This window comes from Onychomys torridus, chromosome 1, assembly GCF_903995425.1.
Source record: "Onychomys torridus chromosome 1, mOncTor1.1, whole genome shotgun sequence".
Lineage (NCBI taxonomy): Eukaryota > Metazoa > Chordata > Mammalia > Rodentia > Cricetidae > Onychomys > Onychomys torridus.
In genome coordinates, this window is record NC_050443.1 from 119,484,535 (window position 1) to 119,504,151 (window position 19,617).

The 19,617-nt window shown below is 53.6% G+C and overlaps 1 protein-coding gene across 1 annotated transcript in view; it reads left to right on the forward strand.

Annotated features, from left to right (window-relative positions):
* Muc5ac (mucin 5AC, oligomeric mucus/gel-forming) overlaps positions 1-17,012 on the forward strand; it is a 29,030-nt gene extending 12,018 nt beyond the window's left edge. Inside the window, 28 exon segments of the mRNA XM_036177789.1 lie at positions 62-175; positions 283-462; positions 2,036-2,275; positions 2,610-2,766; positions 3,385-3,513; positions 3,785-3,956; positions 4,639-4,682; positions 4,776-4,961; positions 5,700-9,296; positions 9,516-9,646; positions 9,648-9,716; positions 10,041-10,215; positions 10,559-10,809; positions 10,909-11,092; positions 11,351-11,549; positions 12,061-12,239; positions 12,611-12,701; positions 12,833-12,933; positions 13,075-13,106; positions 13,597-13,759; positions 14,119-14,223; positions 14,454-14,491; positions 15,030-15,155; positions 15,236-15,334; positions 15,797-15,916; positions 16,091-16,148; positions 16,262-16,370; positions 16,730-17,012. Of these exon segments, the coding sequence (XP_036033682.1) occupies positions 62-175; positions 283-462; positions 2,036-2,275; positions 2,610-2,766; positions 3,385-3,513; positions 3,785-3,956; positions 4,639-4,682; positions 4,776-4,961; positions 5,700-9,296; positions 9,516-9,646; positions 9,648-9,716; positions 10,041-10,215; positions 10,559-10,809; positions 10,909-11,092; positions 11,351-11,549; positions 12,061-12,239; positions 12,611-12,701; positions 12,833-12,933; positions 13,075-13,106; positions 13,597-13,759; positions 14,119-14,223; positions 14,454-14,491; positions 15,030-15,155; positions 15,236-15,334; positions 15,797-15,916; positions 16,091-16,148; positions 16,262-16,370; positions 16,730-17,012 (7,332 nt within the window).
* Positions 17,013-19,617: the final 2,605 nt, after the last annotated feature.

The following is a 19,617-nucleotide window of genomic DNA, read 5'->3' on the forward strand; positions in this document are numbered from 1 at the left end:
ACCCACAACCCCAGGTATTCACATCCCTTCCCTGTCCCTCAATGGCCTTCTCTTCCTCTAGGACCACTGTGGTGGGAATGGCAGCTCTCAGGATGCCTTTCGTGTTGTCACCGAGAACGTCCCCTGTGGTACCACAGGAACCACCTGCTCCAAGGACATCAAGATCTTCCTAGGGGTGAGTGGAATGGAGCTGGCAGAACACCCTGGGGGCTCCACAGTGGTGCAGGAGCACACAGGAGGGGTGTGGTCCTGGCTAGGCCCTGAGGATGCTTTGTCACACAGAACTATGAACTGAAGCTGAGTGATGGCAAGGTGGAGGTGGTCCAGAAGGGCACGGGGCAGGAGCCCCCCTACTATGTTCACCAGATGGGCATCTACCTGGTGGTGGAAACTGACATTGGCCTGGTGCTTCTGTGGGACAGGAAGACCAGCATCTTTCTCAGACTCAGCCCTGAGTTCAAGGTGAGACAGAGACAGGGAAACATTGCTGTTACCCCTCTCAGGGGCTGGGGCACACATGGGGCTGGGGCACACATGGGGCTGGGGGCATGAGCAGAGAGAGACAGAAATACACACAGAGATAGAGATATAGATAGATAGATATATATAGAGAGAGACAGAGAGACAGAGACAGAGAAGAAAGAGTGAGAGACAGATAGTCAGAGACAGACAGGAAGAGTGAGAGAGATTAACATACACACACAGAGACAAAGAGAGACAGAGAAAGAGGGGTCAGGGAGATGGCTCAGTGGTAAAGGTGCTTGTTGACAAGCCTTATGACCTCAGACTTGAGGTTCAGTCCCCAGGACCCACATGGTAGCAGAGCTGACTACCACAAGTTGTCCTTGGACCTCCACAAGAGCTCTGTGGCACATGCATCATTCATACACACACACACACACACACACACACACACACACACACACACACACACATACACACACACACATACACACACACATACACACACATACACACACATGCACACACACATATACACACACATACACACATACACATATACACACACACGCACACACACACATATACACATATACACACACACATATACACACACATACACACATACACACGCACACACACACACACACACACACACACACACACACACACACACACACACACACACACAGGAAATCAATATAAGGATTTTTGAGACGGGAGGGATGGATGGGAAGAACCTTCAGAAGAGCAGTAAGGAGGTCCCTTGCTGTGTGTATCTTGCAGTTTTTGTAACAAATGACCACAAACTGAGTGGCCAGTTCTCTTTTGCATCTGGACCCCGGGAGGCAGTGGGAGTCAGTAGGGCTGCAGCCTGTCTGGCGGCTCAGGGGGGTCTTTCTGACCTCTGGGGTTCCTGGTATCCCCAGATTGTGGCTTCATCATCCTAGTCTCTATCTCAGATGTCACCTGGTTGACTGTGTGTAGCTGTCTATATTTTTCTCTTTAATAAGGACACTAGACAGGAGACAGGATTCACTCCTGCCTTAGTAGACCTCATCTCACTTGACTATACCTTTAAAGATTCCATTTTTAAGAAGGCCCCATTCACAAGCCCCAGGGTTAGAAAAGGACAAATATGGGGCCACTGTCCAGCTCACAGTAACGAGCTGCTATTTTGGACTGCTATTCAAGGCAGACTCTGAGCGAATGTCATGGCTCCATGCTCACCCTGCAAAGGGACTGAGAACTGGCCTTGGGGTCGGTCGGGGTGGAGGGAAGAGGGACAAAGCAGCCTCATGGGAAGAACGGAGAATGAGGTTTCCTGGGCAGCCCAGCTGGGGAACTCACAGACCTCCTGGGATGTCACGGGCAGGGGTTGTGGCCTGGGGACAGAAACAGATGGGCACAAGTGCCATGCACCACCACTGGACATCAAAGGACCTTCTAAACTCATACTTGCTGTTCTTCTAGGGCACTTCCTTTAGAAAGTTGCATGGTAATAGAGCAGAGAAGATGTCAGGGTTCAGGAAGGGGGCTCTGGTCCATATCTCTAATATCTGTGCTTCTTTAGGGCAGGGTCTGTGGCCTGTGTGGGAATTTTGATGACAATGCCATCAATGACTTCACCACGCGCAGCCAGTCTGTGGTCAGTGACATGCTGGAGTTTGGAAATAGCTGGAAGTTCTCACCATCCTGCCCAGATGCCGTGGTGTCCAAGGACCCCTGCACTGCCAACCCTTATCGCAAGTCCTGGGCCCAAAAGCAATGCAGCATCATCAACAGTGCGACCTTCACTGCCTGCCATGCCCATGTATGACAGTGGGACTGTGTGGTCTCTGAACTTTAGGATAGAGAAACCATCAGCCAAGGGCGTGGGTGTCTTGGGGTCGAGAACTCACATGCGTATGCCAGAATGGGCTATGGTTTGGAGGCTGTTAATTCTGAACATGGACTGAGGAAGCTTCAGGCAGCTCCATGATCAGAGCCAGCCTATGGACACCATGATATACTGGCAGGATGTTCATGGTCATACATTTGTCACTACGAACACTAGTAGAAACTAGCCGAAATTATTAGGCCAGTGTATGCACTAAGAGTTGAGGGGAACAGGAATCCCCAGAGCCTGAAGCCTTGGTCTCTTTCAGGTGGAGCCCGCCAAGTACTATGAAGCCTGTGTGAGTGACGCGTGTGCCTGTGACTCAGGGGGTGACTGTGAGTGTTTCTGCACGGCTGTGGCTGCCTATGCCCAGGCCTGCCATGAAGTAGGAGTGTGTGTGTCTTGGAGGACACCAGACATCTGCCGTGAGTGGGGCTTTGTCTATGTTGCTGAAGGGTGGAACTGGGGATGTGTGGGTGATAGCCACCCCTGTGCACATGCGCGCACAGACACACACCCACACACAGACACACACAGACACACCTCCAATGTGTGTCCATCTGCATGTGTCAAGCACATTCATGTGCATAAATACTGTGGCCACTCAACAGGCAGCTCTAACATGAGTAGTTCCAAGCGCTGGGGACTGCAGAGGCTGGGCTAGGATGCCTGTTGAGTACTCTGGGAGGGGCTATGGTTCCAGGCAGGAGAGGCCAGCTCTGTATGTCCATCAGGAAGCATTGAGGGGCCGATAGCTTCCTAAGGAAAATAGAAATGAGGGTGAGCATCTGTAAGAGGAAGCCTGGCCTCAGAAAATGTTCTACACTGAGGGCATCAGTCCGCCTTCTTTGGCACAGTCTATGTGAAGCCCCCAGGGAGGACTGTGGCCGGGGGCAGCTGCTGTAGCTGGAGAGTCCCATTTGATGTTCGCCTCTCTAGCACCCCTATCAGCCTGAAACCCTTATCTGAGTCACCTTCTCTCAGGGTGGGGTGGGAAATGGTTTAGAAGACCCTAGGTGCCAGCAAATCTTTCTGCTTTCCAGCACTGTTCTGTGACTACTACAACCCAGAGGGTCAGTGTGAGTGGCACTACAAGCCGTGTGGAGCTCCCTGCATGCGCACCTGCCAGAACCCTAATGGACACTGCCTACATGATCTTCACGGCCTTGAGGGTAGGTTGAAGGCTGTACTTGGAGGGGCAGGGTTTATTGGGTTCCTAGGATCTTGACTGGGGTCTATCCTGGGATCCAGACCCTGGGGTCTTCTTACGGGACCCTTGGTTGGGGTGAATTCTTCCTGATCCCACTAGGAGCCTGTATAGCTTCAACCTCAAACACCAGTGTGGATGAGGCTAGGCACTGGGGACTGACCAGGGCCCTAGTGTGAGAGGGCTCGGGGAGGGGTGGGGGAGACTCTCTGGGACACAGGCCTCTTGGTCCACAGGCTGCTACCCCAAGTGCCCACCAACAGCCCCCATCTTTGATGAGGGCACGATGCAGTGTGTACGCAACTGTACAGTCACCCCTTCGCCTCCACCACCTCGTCCCTGCCGCATCAATGGAAAGTTGTACCGACCAGGTGCGACAGTACCTTCAGACAAGAACTGCTATTCCTGGTAAGTCAATCAGCCAGAGTGGTGTAGAACCTGGAACACCATGGTGAATCTAAGCCAACCTCATACACAGCATCAGCCTGGGGTCTAGAAGCACCCTCAGCCCAAGGGGGAGATGAGGGGAAAGAGTGACGGCTCCAGGGGCCCCTTGCATACATACCTGCCAGAACCTCAGTGGCCCGAACTTCAGCTGGGAGGGACAACACTCTTCTTGGGCTCCATTGAGAGGAAGGACAGCACCCTTGGCTTGTGGCTGAGCTGGAGGGAGAGAACCCTTGGCCTGGGGTTCAGATGAGGAGATGACAAACCTCAGCCTGAGACTCAGCTGAGAGCAAGGATGCCTTTGGCCTAAGGCTCATGTGAAAGGGAGGACTTCCTTGACCTAAAATCCAGCTGTGTGTGAATAGGATGGTGTCCTCAACCAAGATATCCTCCCAGGGACGAGAGCATGATGTCCATCAAAGTCCACCTGTCTCCGTTGGTTATTGACGAGGTTGGGGGGATGTTTGAGAGTGTGTGACCTTAGTGGAGCAGATCCTGAAAGGCTGAAGGTCAGGACCCGGTTGGGACCGCAGCCTCCAGCTTGGGCTGTAAGGGAGCTGTTTCATCACGAACACTAAGCACACTGGGTGCAGGCAGTTCCCGTTCCCACGTACTCAGTCCCACTTCTTCCTTCTCTTGACAGCATTTGCACGGAGAATGGTGTGAGCTGTGCCCATGATGCTGGTGGTGAGCACCTGCAGCCTTCTTGGATCTGGAGACAGGGTGGGAGAAGTCTTTGTCTTAGCACCCCCTGACTGGCTAAACGTCTGTTTCCCACAGCCTGTGTCTGTACCTACAATGGGCAACACTTCCATCCTGGGGATATCATCTACCACACGACAGATGGCACGGGAGGCTGTATCTCTGCACACTGCAGGGCCAACGGCACCATCGAAAGGACTATTGATGCTTGCAGCTCCACCACCCCCACACCCCCGACCACTTTCTCCTTCTCCACACCGGTTGGTAAGGCAGATGTCACTGGTGGAAGAAAACGTTAGGCTTAGTTGGGGTGTCTCTCTTCCTGCTGACTAGTACTGCTTCTCTTGCAGAATGTTAGGTAATAGCTAGCTCTGGATATTGGTGTCAGGCCCTGAGGCTCAAGAAGAGGCCAGGGAGTTGGGCATCTGGACCATGGGTACCCTGCTTTTATCTCACAGCAGGAAGGGATCAACCTCCCTGACCCACTCTGGAAGGCCTGCTGTCCATGGTATTACTTTCTGTAGCTACTGGACTCGATCTCAAGGGAGTGTGTGCCTTAGCTTACAGGCTCTAAGCACAATTGGTCCCAGGCCAGTACTTGGATGAACATAAAATTTCCCCAGAATTCACAGCTGCCTGCTTGTCTTACATTACATGGATCACTAGATATCCCTGAGGTCTCACCCTGTGGGGAGTTTGTCAGAGTTCTCCCACCCCAAGCTAGTTTTGAGCTAGATATAAGTATATAGATCCTGCTCAGGGCATGGCCTTTAGAGGTGCTTAATTTGTTTGTAGGCCCAATATACTCTACTTCTGTACACCAAGAGGTAGGTTCTGAGAAGACAGGCTGAGTGATGTGGCTCTGATGTTCAGTTATCAAAGTTAGTATGACCATGGTGGTGAGATCCAAGGTAGCTGATGTATGGGGAGGGAGGATGTGACCAGGGACCAGACAGGCAGCACCTAGGCCCTAATGCCCACTCTTGTCACCTTTGTCCACAGTCATGACCTCAATGCCACCCTCCAGCAAACATCCCAGCTCTACCCTGAGTGTAGTATACACAGGGTCCCCAAGCAGGGCTGTATTGACAACCAGCAGCATATCGTCAGCAAAGACCCCTGCCACTGCCCCGACCTTGACTGCATCTTCTATGGCCTCCACTTCCACCACACCAGGCTGTCAGGAGTGCCACTGGTCTCCCTGGATGGATGTCAGCCATCCTGGACGTGGCATTGACAGTGGTGACTTTGAGACTCTGGAGAACCTCCGTGCCCATGGCTACCAGATCTGCCAAGCACCAAGGGCAGTGGAGTGTCGTGCTGAGGAATCCCCTGAGGTGCCGCTTCATGTGCTGGGGCAGCACGTGGAGTGCAGTACAGCTGTAGGATTGACCTGTCACAACAGGGACCAGGTGTCAAGGCTCTGTGAAAACTACCAGATCAGAATTCAGTGCTGTATCCCCATCAGCTGTCCAACCTCCAGAGGTCCTAGCCAGACCACCCATTTGATCATCTCCAGGACAGCTACAATGGGCACCACAACCTCCTTAGGCCCTGTCCCCTCAACTGACCACACAGACACCACAGTTATCTCAGGTCACTCTACCCATCTTCCAGGTCCTTTGCCCTCTTCCTCACATCCTTCTTCATCAGCTCCAAGTCCATCTACCCTTGCCCCAGTTAGTTCTACCGCCATTAGAGTAAATCTGTCCACTACTAGTCCAATGCCAGAGCCAAATTCAGCCACGTCATCTGTGTCCATCCCAACCGCAGTGTCCACCACAGCCTCTTTTGAGACTACCCATGAATGCAAACAGGAGCTTTGCAGTTGGACTGATTGGATAGATGGCAGCTACCCTGGGCCTGAGAGAGACAGTGGAGATTTTGACACTTTCGTAAACCTGAGATCCAAAGGCTACAAGTTCTGTGAGAAGCCCAGAAATGTGGAGTGCAGGGCTCAGTTCTTTCCCAACACACCACTGGAGGAGCTGGGGCAGGATGTCATCTGTAACCGAGAGGAAGGGTTGATCTGTTTGAACAAAAACCAGCTGCCACCCATTTGTTATAACTATGAGATCCGGATAGAATGCTGTAAGGTAGTGGACATGTGCTCCATGGATACAGCTACCACACATTCAACCTCACATGAAGTGAGCACAACAGCAAAGACCAACTGGACCACAGGCTGGCATTACTCTTCCACCAAGGACACCAGTACTCACTCTGCAGCCCTACACACAGAGAGTCCACAAACAATCACCCAAGCTGGGACCACCCACTGCCAGCCACAGTGCAACTGGACCAAGTGGTTTGACACTGACTTCCCGGTGCCTGGTCCACATGGAGGGGACCTGGAAACCTACAGCAACATCCTGAGGAGGGGAGAGAGGATCTGTCACCGGCCAGAGGAGATCACACAGCTGGAATGCAGGGCTGAGAACCACCCAGAGATGAGGGTGGAGGATCTGGGTCAGGTGGTGCAGTGTGACCCCACTGTGGGCCTGGTGTGCAGGAACCGGGACCAGAAGGACATCTCTGGGATGTGCCTCAACTATGAGGTGCGAGTCCTGTGCTGCCGCATTCCTGAAGGCTGCCCTGCGACCACACGTGCCACTCTGCCCAGCACCCCAAGAGAGACTGTCACTAGCTCAGCTCCTGGGACCACTTCTGTGCATGCAGCAATCAGTACGTCCCTGCCCCAAACCAGGACAACCATTGTGCAGACAACCAGCACCACCTCCACACCCCAAATCAGCTCAACCTCTGTGTACAGAGCCAGCACAGTGTCCATCAGGGGCACCAGCACCACCTTGGTGCAGACAGGCAGCACAACATCCATGCCTAAACCCAGACCAACCTCTGGGCAGCCAGTCAGCACCACCTCCAAACCCCAAACCAAAACAACACCTCTAGAAAAATCCAGCACCACATCTGGGCAGACAGCCAGCACCATGTCCACCAGGACCACCAGCACCACGTCTGGGCAGACAGGCAGCACAACATCCATGCCTAAATCAGGACCAACCCCTGGGCAGCCAGTCAGCACCACTTCCAAACTCCAAACCACAACAACACCTCTAGGAAAATCCAGCACCACATCTGGACATCCAGCCAGCACCATGTCCACCAGGACCACCAGTACCACCTCTGAGCAGACAGCCAGCACGACATTCATAGGAAAAACAGGTACAGTCTCTGTTCCTGCAACCAGAGCCACCTCTGCACCTACCAGCACCACAGGCCCTGGGTCTCCTTCTGGGGTGACTTCTTTCCCAGGGCCCACCCACTGCCAGCCACAGTGCAACTGGACCAAGTGGTTTAACACTGACTTCCCGGTGCCTGGTCCTCATGGAGGGGACCTGGAAACCTACAGCAACATCCTGAGGAGGGGAGAGAGGATCTGTCACCGGCCAGAGGAGATCACACAGCTGGAATGCAGGGCTGAGAACCACCCAGAGATGAGGGTGGAGGATCTGGGTCAGGTGGTGCAGTGTGACCCCACTGTGGGCCTGGTGTGCAGGAACCGGGACCAGAAGGACATCTCTGGGATGTGCCTCAACTATGAGGTGCGAGTCCTGTGCTGCCGCATTCCTGAAGGCTGCCCTGCGACCACACGTGCCACTCTGCCCAGCACCCCAAGAGAGACTGTCATTAGCTCAGCTCCTGGGACCACTTCTGTGCATGCAGCAATCAGTACGTCCCTGCCCCAAACCAGGACAACCATTGTGCAGACAACCAGCACCACCTCCACACCCCAAATCAGCTCAACCTCTGTGCACAGAGCCAGCACAGTGTCCATCAGGGGCACCAGCACCACCTTGGTGCAGACAGGCAGCACAACATCCATGCCTAAATCCAGACCAACCTCTGGGCAGCCAGTCAGCACCACCTCCAAACCCCAAACCAAAACAACACCTCTAGGAAAATCCAGCATCACATCTGGGCAGACAGCCAGCACCATGTCCACCAGGACCACCAGTACCACCTCTGAGCAGACAGCCAGCACGACATTCATAGGAAAAACAGGTACAGTCTCTGTTCCTGCAACCAGAGCCACCTCTGCTCCTACCAGCACCACAGGCCCTGGGTCTCCTTCTGGGGTGACTTCTTTCCCAGGGCCCACCCACTGCCAGCCACAGTGCAACTGGACCAAGTGGTTTAACACTGACTTCCCGGTGCCTGGTCCTCATGGAGGGGACCTGGAAACCTACAGCAACATCCTGAGGAGTGGAGAGAGGATCTGTCACTGGCCAGAGGAGATCACACAGCTGGAATGCAGGGCTGAGAACCACCCAGAGATGAGGGTGGAGGATCTGGGTCAGGTGGTGCAGTGTGACCCCACTGTGGGCCTGGTGTGCAGGAACCGGGACCAGAAGGACATCTCTGGGATGTGCCTCAACTATGAGGTGCGAGTCCTGTGCTGCCACATTCCTGAAGGCTGCCCTCTGACCTCTTCCACTCCCCCTGTGACATCATCTCACAAGCCCTCATTTCCAGTTGTGTCACCCACATCTGCGTCCCCATCTTCATCGTCCAGCCCTAGAGTCCACTCTACCACCCCTTGTTTCTGCAGCGTGGCAGGCCATTTGTATCCTATCGGTGAGTGAGACATTTTTATGCAGTTTCCTGAGGTACTTTTCCTTTATTTTCGTCCATTAAAGTCTTTGGGTTTGGTATATGGTACCCCAATTGCCTTTAAACATTTCTACTCTAATCCTTCTTTCATTGACTGGGACGTCTTGAGGTTGGCAACCCACTCTCTGGGGAGCAGTCTTCTCCAGGTCCTCCCCAACCTCTCCATACCTCTTGCTCTCTCAGGATCCATCATCTACAACCAGACAGATCTTGATGGCCACTGTTACTATGCCGTGTGTAGCCAGGACTGCCAGGTGGTTAGAAGTGTTAGTCAGGACTGCCCCTCCACCATGCCTTCGCCTACACCAGCTCTATTTCACATCTACATCTACCATGACACCTGTCATTCATCGGGATCGGTGCAATGTGTTCCCTCCAAGAATGGTAAGTCTGTCTGCTAACTTTCTTGAAGACTGATGGCCACTATGGAGTCCTTGGTGTATTTGCAATTATACCTCAACTTAAGTTCTCATGAAGAACACCAGCCCCCAGTTGACACAGGGTGAGCTTTGGGCTGGGTCTTTTTATGGCTTTGCATGTTTGGTTCTTCAGTGTTGCATTGATAGTTGGGTAGTTGGGTGTTGAGGCTGGAGGCTAAAAGTCCCCCTCAATGAGGGTGAAGAGGCAGAGGTGATGGTATAACCCTGAGAACTGAAGGGTGATCCCATGGCCCAGGACTCAGACACACAGCTGGCTTTGTTTCTGCAGAAAGGGGACATCTGGCAAATGCCTAATTGCTCCCAAGCCATCTGTGAGGGCAACAATGTCGTCTCCCTGAGCCCACGCCAGTGCCCAGAAGTGAAGGCACCATCTTGTGCCAACGGCTACCCACCTGTGAAGGTGGATGACCAGGATGGTTGCTGCCAGCACTACCAGTGCCAGTGTGAGTGGGGGTAGTATTCAATAAAAGAGAGGCATGACAGAAGAGGAGAGAATGAGGCATACACCAGGAAAGACTTTCCATTAGCAGGGCAGGGATGGGGATGCCAAGTGGAGATAACTGAGTCCCAGAGCCATAGAGCTCAGTGGGAGAAGAGGAGGATTCTCTGTGTCTCAGAATCCCAGCAGCTTATGAAGGACCTGCCAGTCAGAGTCTGAAGGGACTATCCATGTGTGTCACAAGGGTACAACAGTCTCAAGAGTTCCTGATTCGGAGGCAGTGGGGGAGGGGTTGGACCAGCTGGATGAGAGCCAGTTTATAAGGTAAGCTACCTCCCCCCACCCAGGTGTTTGCAGCGGCTGGGGTGATCCCCACTATGTCACGTTTGATGGCACCTACTACACTTTTCTGGATAACTGCACATACGTGCTGGTGCAGCAGATCGTGCCTGTGTTTGGACACTTCCGTGTGCTCATCGACAACTACTTCTGTGACCCGGGAGACAGCGTTTCCTGCCCGCAGTCCATCATTGTGGAGTACCACCAGGACCGTGTGGTGCTGACCCGCAGGCCAGTTGACGGGATCATGACCAACCAGGTAGACATGCCCTCTTGTGTGTGTTTGGAGGGGGTTGTGGCAGGCTTGGTCTGGGTTGAGGACCCTAACTCTAAACTTCCTTCTACTGTCTTTATCCAGATCATCTTCAACAACAAGGTAGTCAGTCCTGGCTTCCAGCAGAATGGCATTGTCGTCTCCCACGTGGGGATCAAGATGTATGTGACCATCCAGGAGATTGGTGTCCAGGTCATGTTCTCGGGCCTCATCTTCTCTGTTGAGGTGCCCCTCGATATGTTTGGCAACAACACAGAGGGCCAATGCGGTGAGCTGACTCTGGGTATTGTCTGGGTATTAGGAGCAGCCTCCCCACAGGCCTGGAGAGGTTTCTGAATGTGCACCCATGTGGTTCACATCTGCTTGTTCCACGGTGACTTCTCTGTACACTGGGAAGCAAGCTGGCTTCTGGGAAAGTCAGGCACACAGGAGAGGATGTGAGACAAGGTGCCAATTCTGACCCTCAGCAAGAGCTCACCAGGCACAGCTCTGCTGCCCCGCTGGCTGACCCTCGTCTCACCCGCAGGGACTTGCACCAATGACAAGAAGGATGAGTGCCGCCTGCCTGGAGGGGCGATAACCTCTTGTTCTAAGATGGCCCCCCACTGGAAGGTCCCCAACCAGCCTTCCTGCCAAGGGCCTCCTCCAACATCAACTTCAGTGGTACCCAGTCCTTCGCTGACTCCATGCCCACCATCACCAATCTGTGAGCTCCTCCTAAGCAAGTAAGGTTTCAGAAAGTGAGGGTAACTTTGCTGGTCCCATCTGCCAAAAGCTACCCAGTCCTTAGAAAAGGCTCCTTAGAAAAGCGAGGTCATCCTTGTTCTAGGGTCTGGGCACTGTCTCTAGGGATCTTGTCAGATAGTAGTCGCTGCTGGAAAGCTACTGCACACCTGGCGGTGGCTAGGTTGGCTCATCTCCAGAGGGCTCTGTCGGTTCCTCTCACTGATACGAGCTCAGTCACTGCCTGCACCTGGGCAGCACTCAGGGTTCCAGAATAAGGGAGGCTGAGGAGAGAGACTTTTGCAGGAAGCGGTGCTCTGGCTGATTCCTCTTCTGGCATGCACACAGAAGCGGGATGCCCCTTGGCTTAGAAGACAGGCTCACAGGTGCTGAGTCGTTGTCCAGAACCTCATCTCCAAGGAGATGTCACAGATCTGGAAGCCCCCACTGTGAGTGGTAACCCGAGTGTAATGGATGCACACACCACCTGTGTCTGTCTCTGCCCACCCACAGAGTCTTCCAGTCCTGCCATGACATCATCCCTCCACTGGCATTCTACGAAGGCTGCTTGTTCGACTCCTGCCATGGGTTGACCTTGGAGGTGGTGTGCTCAGCCCTAGAGCTCTACGCGTCACTCTGTGCAGCCCAAGGCCGGTGCATCCCCTGGAGAAGCCAGACCAACAATACCTGTTGTGAGTGCCCAGCCATGGCACCTTCCTGTCCTCTGTTGTGAGGATTTAGAGGCTCTAGGCTGATAGCCTGGGAGAGGAGGAGGACATGAAGCCTCATGGCCAGTCTTCCCTGAAGGGAAGAGCCCCCGGCTTTGGGTTTGTTTTCAGGAAAGGGGGATTGTCCAAATTGAAGTATCTGTGGATTTAGGGCCTGGGGTGCTAGCTGTCTTGGACAAGCTATAGAGCGAAGGACCTGGGGGAGGGGTGCAGGGTGTAGATAGCTACTGAAGGCTCCTGAGTGGGTGTCAGCACTCAGCAGAGGCTGGAGCTTGGAGGATCCCAGAAGTGGGGCCTTGAAATGGCTTCTCAGGGGTGGCTCTCTCTCCACGCAGCATTCACCTGCCCTGATAACAAAGTATACCAGCCATGTGGCCCAACCAACCCTCAATACTGCTATAGGAATGATGACATCAGCACCAGCTTGTAAGTGCCAGCCCTCAGTTCACAGGGCTGATAAACAAACCCTGGGGATCCATTTCTGGCACTTGGCTTTCTTAGGCTGGGTTCTTTCTTACTTGGGGGTGAAGGACCCACCAATTCTCTGTTTCTTGTAGGACCCTTCAAGAAGCTGGCCCCTTCACAGAGGGCTGCTTCTGCCCAGATAACATGACACCTTTCAGTACTAATGATTCAATCTGCGTGCCTTCCTGCCAATGTATGTCCCCATGGCATGTAATGGGGGGTTTGGAGGGCCAGGATGTGGCTTGACCCCAGATCCCACTATGGTACCCAACATGGGGTCCTGTTCCTGCCCCATCCCTTTGGCCACCCAAAATGACAGGACCTCTCTCTACAGGGTGTCTGGGGCCTCATGGAGAACCTGTGGAGGTAGGTACAAATGGTGGTGGTTCTTGGGGAGGCCAGAGCCTGAGGCAGGAGGTTCTGGAAACAAAGGCAGTACAGGGCTGTGGTGGGGCTTTCTTAGTGTGCCAAAGGCCAGATGAAGGCAGAGAGAGTGCCAGTGTCCCAACAGGATCCAGAAAGGCCTTCTTCTCTGCCTTGCCTGGGATTTGGAGCTGCTGGGTATCTCAAGAGGACTGGTCAGTCCTGTTCTTCCCTGGGACTCCTTCTTTCCCGAAGAGATGTGTGATGAGGTGAAGGGACAGGGCTGCTCAGCAACAAAGCCCTCATCTCACCTCTGCTCCTGTCCTCCATGCCTGGACTTCAGTGCCTCAGGCCTTGCACGCCTAAAGCCCTCTCCCCCAGACTTGCTGCACAGCCCCTCAGCACATGCGAGACCTGACGATGAGGCTTGGCTGCAGCTGCCCTTGGGCTGAGCAGCTCACTCACAGGCCAGGTCCGTGTCGTTCTCCCATAGCCGGGCCACACCATCAGCATCGGCTGCGAGGACTGTATCTGCAAGGAGGCCACACTGACCTGCCAAAGGAAGCCCTGTGCCCAGACCACCTGTCCAGAGCCTGGCTTTGTGCCGGTGCCTGAGGCCCTAGAGGCTGGCCAGTGTTGTCCCCAGTTCAGCTGTGGTGAGTCTTTGCTACTGTCCCCATCCCTGCGGGTGGGGCTATCTCCTGAGGAGCCATAGGTACCCTAGGTCAGCAGCCAGCTCTGCAGACATGGTCCCAGGAGGAAGGGAGGAGAAACCATCCCTTCCCAGGCTTTGTGCATTGCTTGAGTATAGGGAGCCTGCTGCGTCCTGATCTGGTAATGTCCTAGCAGGTGTTCTTCAGGTGTATGTGGTGGAGACTCCTTTGCCCAGCCTGACCAGAGCCTGCTCCTGGGGTCCTGGGAACTGTCATGACATCCTGTGGTGGGGTAGGCCCTTGGAACAGAAAAGAAGCAGGTATAGGGCAAGCCCAGCTCCTGACAGCTTTCTCTATCACAGTCTGCAACTCCAGCTACTGTCCTCCTCCTCTGCACTGCCCGGAGAATTCTAGCCTGATGGTCACATATGAGGAGGGAGCTTGCTGCCCACACCAAGTCTGCAGCAGTGAGTGTCCCCGACCCTTGCACCAAGTCACAGCGGGGCCTGGAATTTCCCAGGGGACCAGCCAGATGAAGCCAGTGATGGTTGGAGATGGGTTGTTGTTGCTTGACGTGGAGCCCATGGTGGGAAGGAAGCCCAAGGTGCTCCAATAACTAGCAGCAGAACGTGTTGATGTAGGAGTCAGGCTGTGCCCTTGCAAGGCCAAGGCTACAGCCAGTATGTCTCTTGGACAGGTCGGAAGGGCTGTGAATTCAACGGGACCCTCTACCAGGTAGGAACCACTGGTGCTCAGGCCTGACAGCCTACAGGGGTTGAGCTTCCCATTTGGGGTGCTTCACGAGCCCCGTGGACCTTGGCTGGTGATCTGAGAAGCTGATCAGGTTCTTAAGCCACTGTAGACCTGCATAGACCAATGACACAAACCTCTATGTTGAGCTCAGAGCAGTTAAGGTTGGCCCCAGTATCCTTGAAGCTGCCAATACCTGGTGTCCGGGCCCATCAGGATTCTAGCAGCTCTTGGTCCCCTGAAATCACACTGGGTATGCCAGTACCTCACTTCCCCCAGCTCTACTTCCCCCACACCAATTCTCCAAGTATGTAGTATCTTGGGTCCCCTGACATAGAGACATAGTTACAATGCCCTGGGACAGCACCTGAATTATGATCTCTTCACCATGAGGTAACGTCAAGAATCATCTCCTAGAGAATGGGTCAGCTTGGTGGGCAGCTGGGGCAACTGGCCAGTCAGAGTATAGGGCAGGTCTCTTCCCAGCTTGAGCCCACTAATGCCCAGCCCTGATTCTTCCCAGCCGGGTGCTGTGATCTCCTCCAGCCTGTGTGAAACATGCTTGTGTGAGGTGCCCAGCAATTTCCATTCAGATGGCTTTGTGGTCAGCTGTGAGACTAAGCTCTGCAGCAGCATCCAATGTCCTCAGGTGAGTACTGGCCTCAGCCCTGCTCTCAGTCACCCTGTGCCAATGGCCTGACCTCAAGCAGCCTACCATTCTTCCTGCAGGGCTTTGAGTACCAGGTCAAGCCAGAGCAGTGCTGTGGCCAGTGTATACAGAAGGGCTGCCTCGTTAAAAACAGCAATAGCTCCACCTACTTCTACCTCGTGAGTACCTGGGACTGTGCTAGGTGACCTCAGAAAGGGGAATAGATGGTAAGAACGCAGACCACAGGCTCTGCAAAGGCTCTACACAGGCTGGGACAAAGCCACCACACTCTCCAAGGAACTACTAAAAGTCCCAGGCCCAGGAACAGAGAGCATGAAGCAGACGGCATTTGAACTGAGCCGCTGCCCTCCTCCTCTGCACTGGCTGGTATGTCTCCTGGACAGGTCGGAAGGGCTGGAGGCACTGGACCCTGAGTGGCCTAAATCCTGGAGGCTCAGGGATGATCAGGCAGAGTCTTGGGGTCTCCAGGCTGAATAGGCAGGGTCCTGAACCTTGGGGGCACTTGGGAAGCCATCTCTGGCCAACATAGGCCTGGCCTAAGCCAGCGTCTCCCTAGAAGACCGTAGGCTGTGGGGAGTCAGAGGATGAGCGCTCACTAGGCAGGCTGCGCTTCCTTTCAGCCTGGTGAGTCCTGGCCAGAACCTGAGGACTCCTGTGTGACTCATAAGTGTGAGAAGCTCCAAGATGTGTTCACAATTGTGACAACAAAGAAGGAGTGCCCCAAGATCCACTGTCCACCGGTAAGTTTGGGCTTTCCCACTCCAGCCAAGGAGGCAGCTCACCTGGAGATGAGGGGGAGGCCAGCATGGCCATCAGGCTTGTCCCTTCGGTGGACATTTGGCCCCATGTGTCATTCTTCCATTTCTGGACGCCTTGTTGCCCCTGGCATTCACAATGGTCCATTGTTGGCACAGGGCCATGCTCAGCTGAGAGAAGATGGTTGCTGCTATGACTGTCTCGTACCACAGCAGAGTAAGTGGGGGCCGGGGAGGGGGTCTGACAAGGAAGGGGTTGATCCCAGCCTGGAGCACCCAGGAAATGACTGAGCAGACACTGACCCTCTGCCTCACTTCCTGTCCTCCCAGAATGCACGGTACACCAAAAGCAGCAAATCATCCATCAGCAAAACTGCAGCTCTGAGGGGCCAGTGAGCCTCTCCTACTGCCAGGGCAACTGTGGAGACAGCACCTCCATGTACGAACCCCGAGCCCTGGGAGCCTGAGGGGACAGCGTAGAGATGCAATTGGCGGTGGGGGTGGGGTGGGGTATGTGGTGCACTCAGGTCCAGAAGCAGGCTAGAGAGGGCCAGAACCAGGAGGGTGAGTGAGAAAGACCTGCTGTGCTTCTGGATGCAGACTTACGACGCCTGGTGGCCAAGGGCAGCTCTGGCTGAAACATTTGCCCTAGGGCGATTGGCAAGTGAGAGGGGTAGGGTTTTGTACACAGGGTGACGAAGACCTTAGGAGCTTGGCACTGTGCCCGCTGGACACGGAGCCTGTGGCAGGTGCAGGCAGCTCCCGGCAGGGCCTGGTGCTGAGCAGATCTACCTACAGGTACTCCCTGGAGGCCAACACGGTGGAGCACAAGTGTGAATGTTGCCAGGAGCTGCAGACCTCGCAGAGGAGTGTGACACTACACTGTGATGATGGCTCCAGCCGCACCTTCAGCTACACCCAGGTTGAGAAGTGTGGCTGCCTGGGCCAGCGGTGTCATGCTCTAGGTGACACAAGCCACCCAGAGTCCTCAGAATCAGAGTTCAAGTCCAAGGAAAGTAAGGAACATGGGCAGCAGTCAGCATTCAGGGCCAGCGAGGAGGTGCTTGGGCCTTCCCAGTAAACTGAGCAGCACTGCTGTCCCAACACACCACCCAAAAGTCCTCCTGAGGCCAGCAGGACATGTGCTGCTTGTTCAAGTGGCTTGAATTCCAGACCTTCTACCTACCCACCACTTTCTCTTCAAGAGGGACATCAACCTCAGCTGTCCTTGGAGGTGGGAGAGGTCCTATCCACCGATTAGGAGCATGAGGGCCACTGGGCCCCTTGGGAAAGAACTTTGGTATCATCAAAGGATCCTATGAATGAGTCACTTGAATGCAGTATCATCTGCTTGACTTCACTCCCACCTCAGCCCCACACCTGTGCTCCCCTTCAGAAAATGGCCAATTTGTTTTATAAATACACTCAGAGCATTTGTGGATTCTCTGTGTGTGTGTGTGTGTTATTTTTAAAACATCCATAGATATAGGAACTGAACAAAGAGAGGCCTGGATTTCAGGGGGCTTATACTTTAGGCTGTTCACTAGGTGCTTGGCAGCCTGGTGAGGGCCTCTGGGGAGTTCTCTGCCTCTATTTGCTGAGAGGATGTGTCCTAAAGGTGACAATTAGTACAAAGAGGCTAACTAGGGCCTGGGTGATGCTCAGAGTCAGAAGCATCCTGGGAGAGGATGATGAGGAAGACAATGAATGAGTGAGTGAATTAGTGAGTGAGTGAGTGAATTAGTGAGTAAGTGAATGAGTGAGTAAATAAGGAAGTGAGTGATTAAGTGAATTAGTGAGTGAATGTGTGAATGGATGAATGAGTGAGTGAATGAATTAGTGACTGAGGAGATTAGTGAATGAGTGGATAAGTGAGTGACTGATAGAATTAGTGAGTGAGTACATGAATAATGAAGTGCTTGAATGATGGAGAGAGCGAATGAGTGTACAAGTGATTGAGTGGCTAGGTAAGTGAACTAGGGAGTAAGTGGATGAACGATTGAATAAATGAGTGAATGAATTAATGTATAAGTGAGCAAATGAATGGACAGATGAATGAGGGAGTGAGCCAATGGATGAATCAATGAATTAGTCAATGGATTAATGTGTGTTAATCAGTGGATTAATCAATGGATTAATGTGTGAGCAGATGAAGGCACAGATGGTCAATCAGTCGAATGAATGAGTAAGTGCATGAATGTATGAATGATTGAAAGGGACCTGGTGGTGACCAGGCTGAGCCAAGCAAGTCTGGATAGCCCACTGTCCAGAGAGAGAGGCCTGAAGTGGGGCTGAGTAGCCCATGGGCAGTCCAGGGTCATGCACATACCACGCTCCAGTGCTCAGGAGCTCCAGACCTCATCAAGAGCAGTCCCATGGAAGGCAGCAGGGCAAGTGTCCCTAGAGCAGATACTCTGTGTGTGTGTGTGTGTGTGTGTGTGTGTGTGTGTGTGTGTGTGTGTGTGTGTGTGTGATGTCAGGCTTTTGGACCCAGACATTTGCTAGGAGGCTGGAGCTATATCTTGACAGGACAGGAGATAAACAGCTAGACCTTGTTGGATGCCTGGAGGCATCCTGGGGCTCAGGCTAGGTCCTGAGACCTGTGGTCCCTGGGCAGGTGTGGAGTGAATGGAGTGGGGTGTGGTCAGACTATCTAAACATCTCTGGTGTGGCATGAGAGGAGGAACATGGTTTTCATGTCCAGGTCTTTGTCTCACCCGGCAAGGCAGCATGCTGGTGGCCAGCACAGTGTACATGGGAATCTGGACTCATGTATCCAAGCCTAGTCTCCAGGAATTCAATGTCCATTGCTTCTATTTTATGCTGCCTCAGATATAAGAACCAGGCTCAGCTGGGTCTGGTCTGGGGCCCAGTGACCTGCAACCCTTCATGATCTGATGCAAAACCAGCTTTTGGGAGTTCAGTTGTGCTCCTCAAAGCCACCAGAAGCTGGTGCACACCTAGTTCTGCACCTTTGGGTTTTTGTTCTTGGGTGGACTGTCACTTGAGGACAGCCCAAAGCAGAACTGAAGTCCAAGAGGGGACAGGAATTTCCCAGGGTCTCAGGGCTACAGGGTCCGAGAGAGTGTGTAAGGACAGCCCTTCAGTTCTTTTCAAGCATACCCACTGGACAGGCAAGCTTTGGATTCAGCTGGAGAACTACAGTCCATCCACCTGTCTGTCTGCAATGCTAGTTAAGTCTTGGGCTGGTCCCTAAGGCAAACTCCAGGTCCATTCTGCCCAAATGTAGTCTTCAAGCTTAGGAAATCAGGGGTCACAAGAGATAGATATATCCAGTCTCTATCAGGTCCCTAGGTCACAAAGGGTTTTGTCCTAATGGCAGGCCTCTCAATATTTCCTGGCATTGGGTTTCAGGCAGACAAGTCCTTAGGTGAGTCCTACAGCTGCCCTTTTTGCTTGGGCTATTTACTTCCAGTGGTATGAGCTGCCCCAAGGCTTGGGTTCCTATGCATGACCACTGCTGAGCGGGGCACTCCCTGGCTGAGACCCTGAGACCTTTGGTGCAGGCAGGAAGTATATCCTGTGAACCCTGAGGCTGGCTCTGCAGGTCTGCTCTGCTGCCCCGCTCACCCCACTGACCTCTTAGTGGCTGCCAGTCCCTAATCAGCGTCATTGCCCCTGGAGAGGATCAGGTATCCCCGAGACCGCCTCTTCCTCTCAGAGTG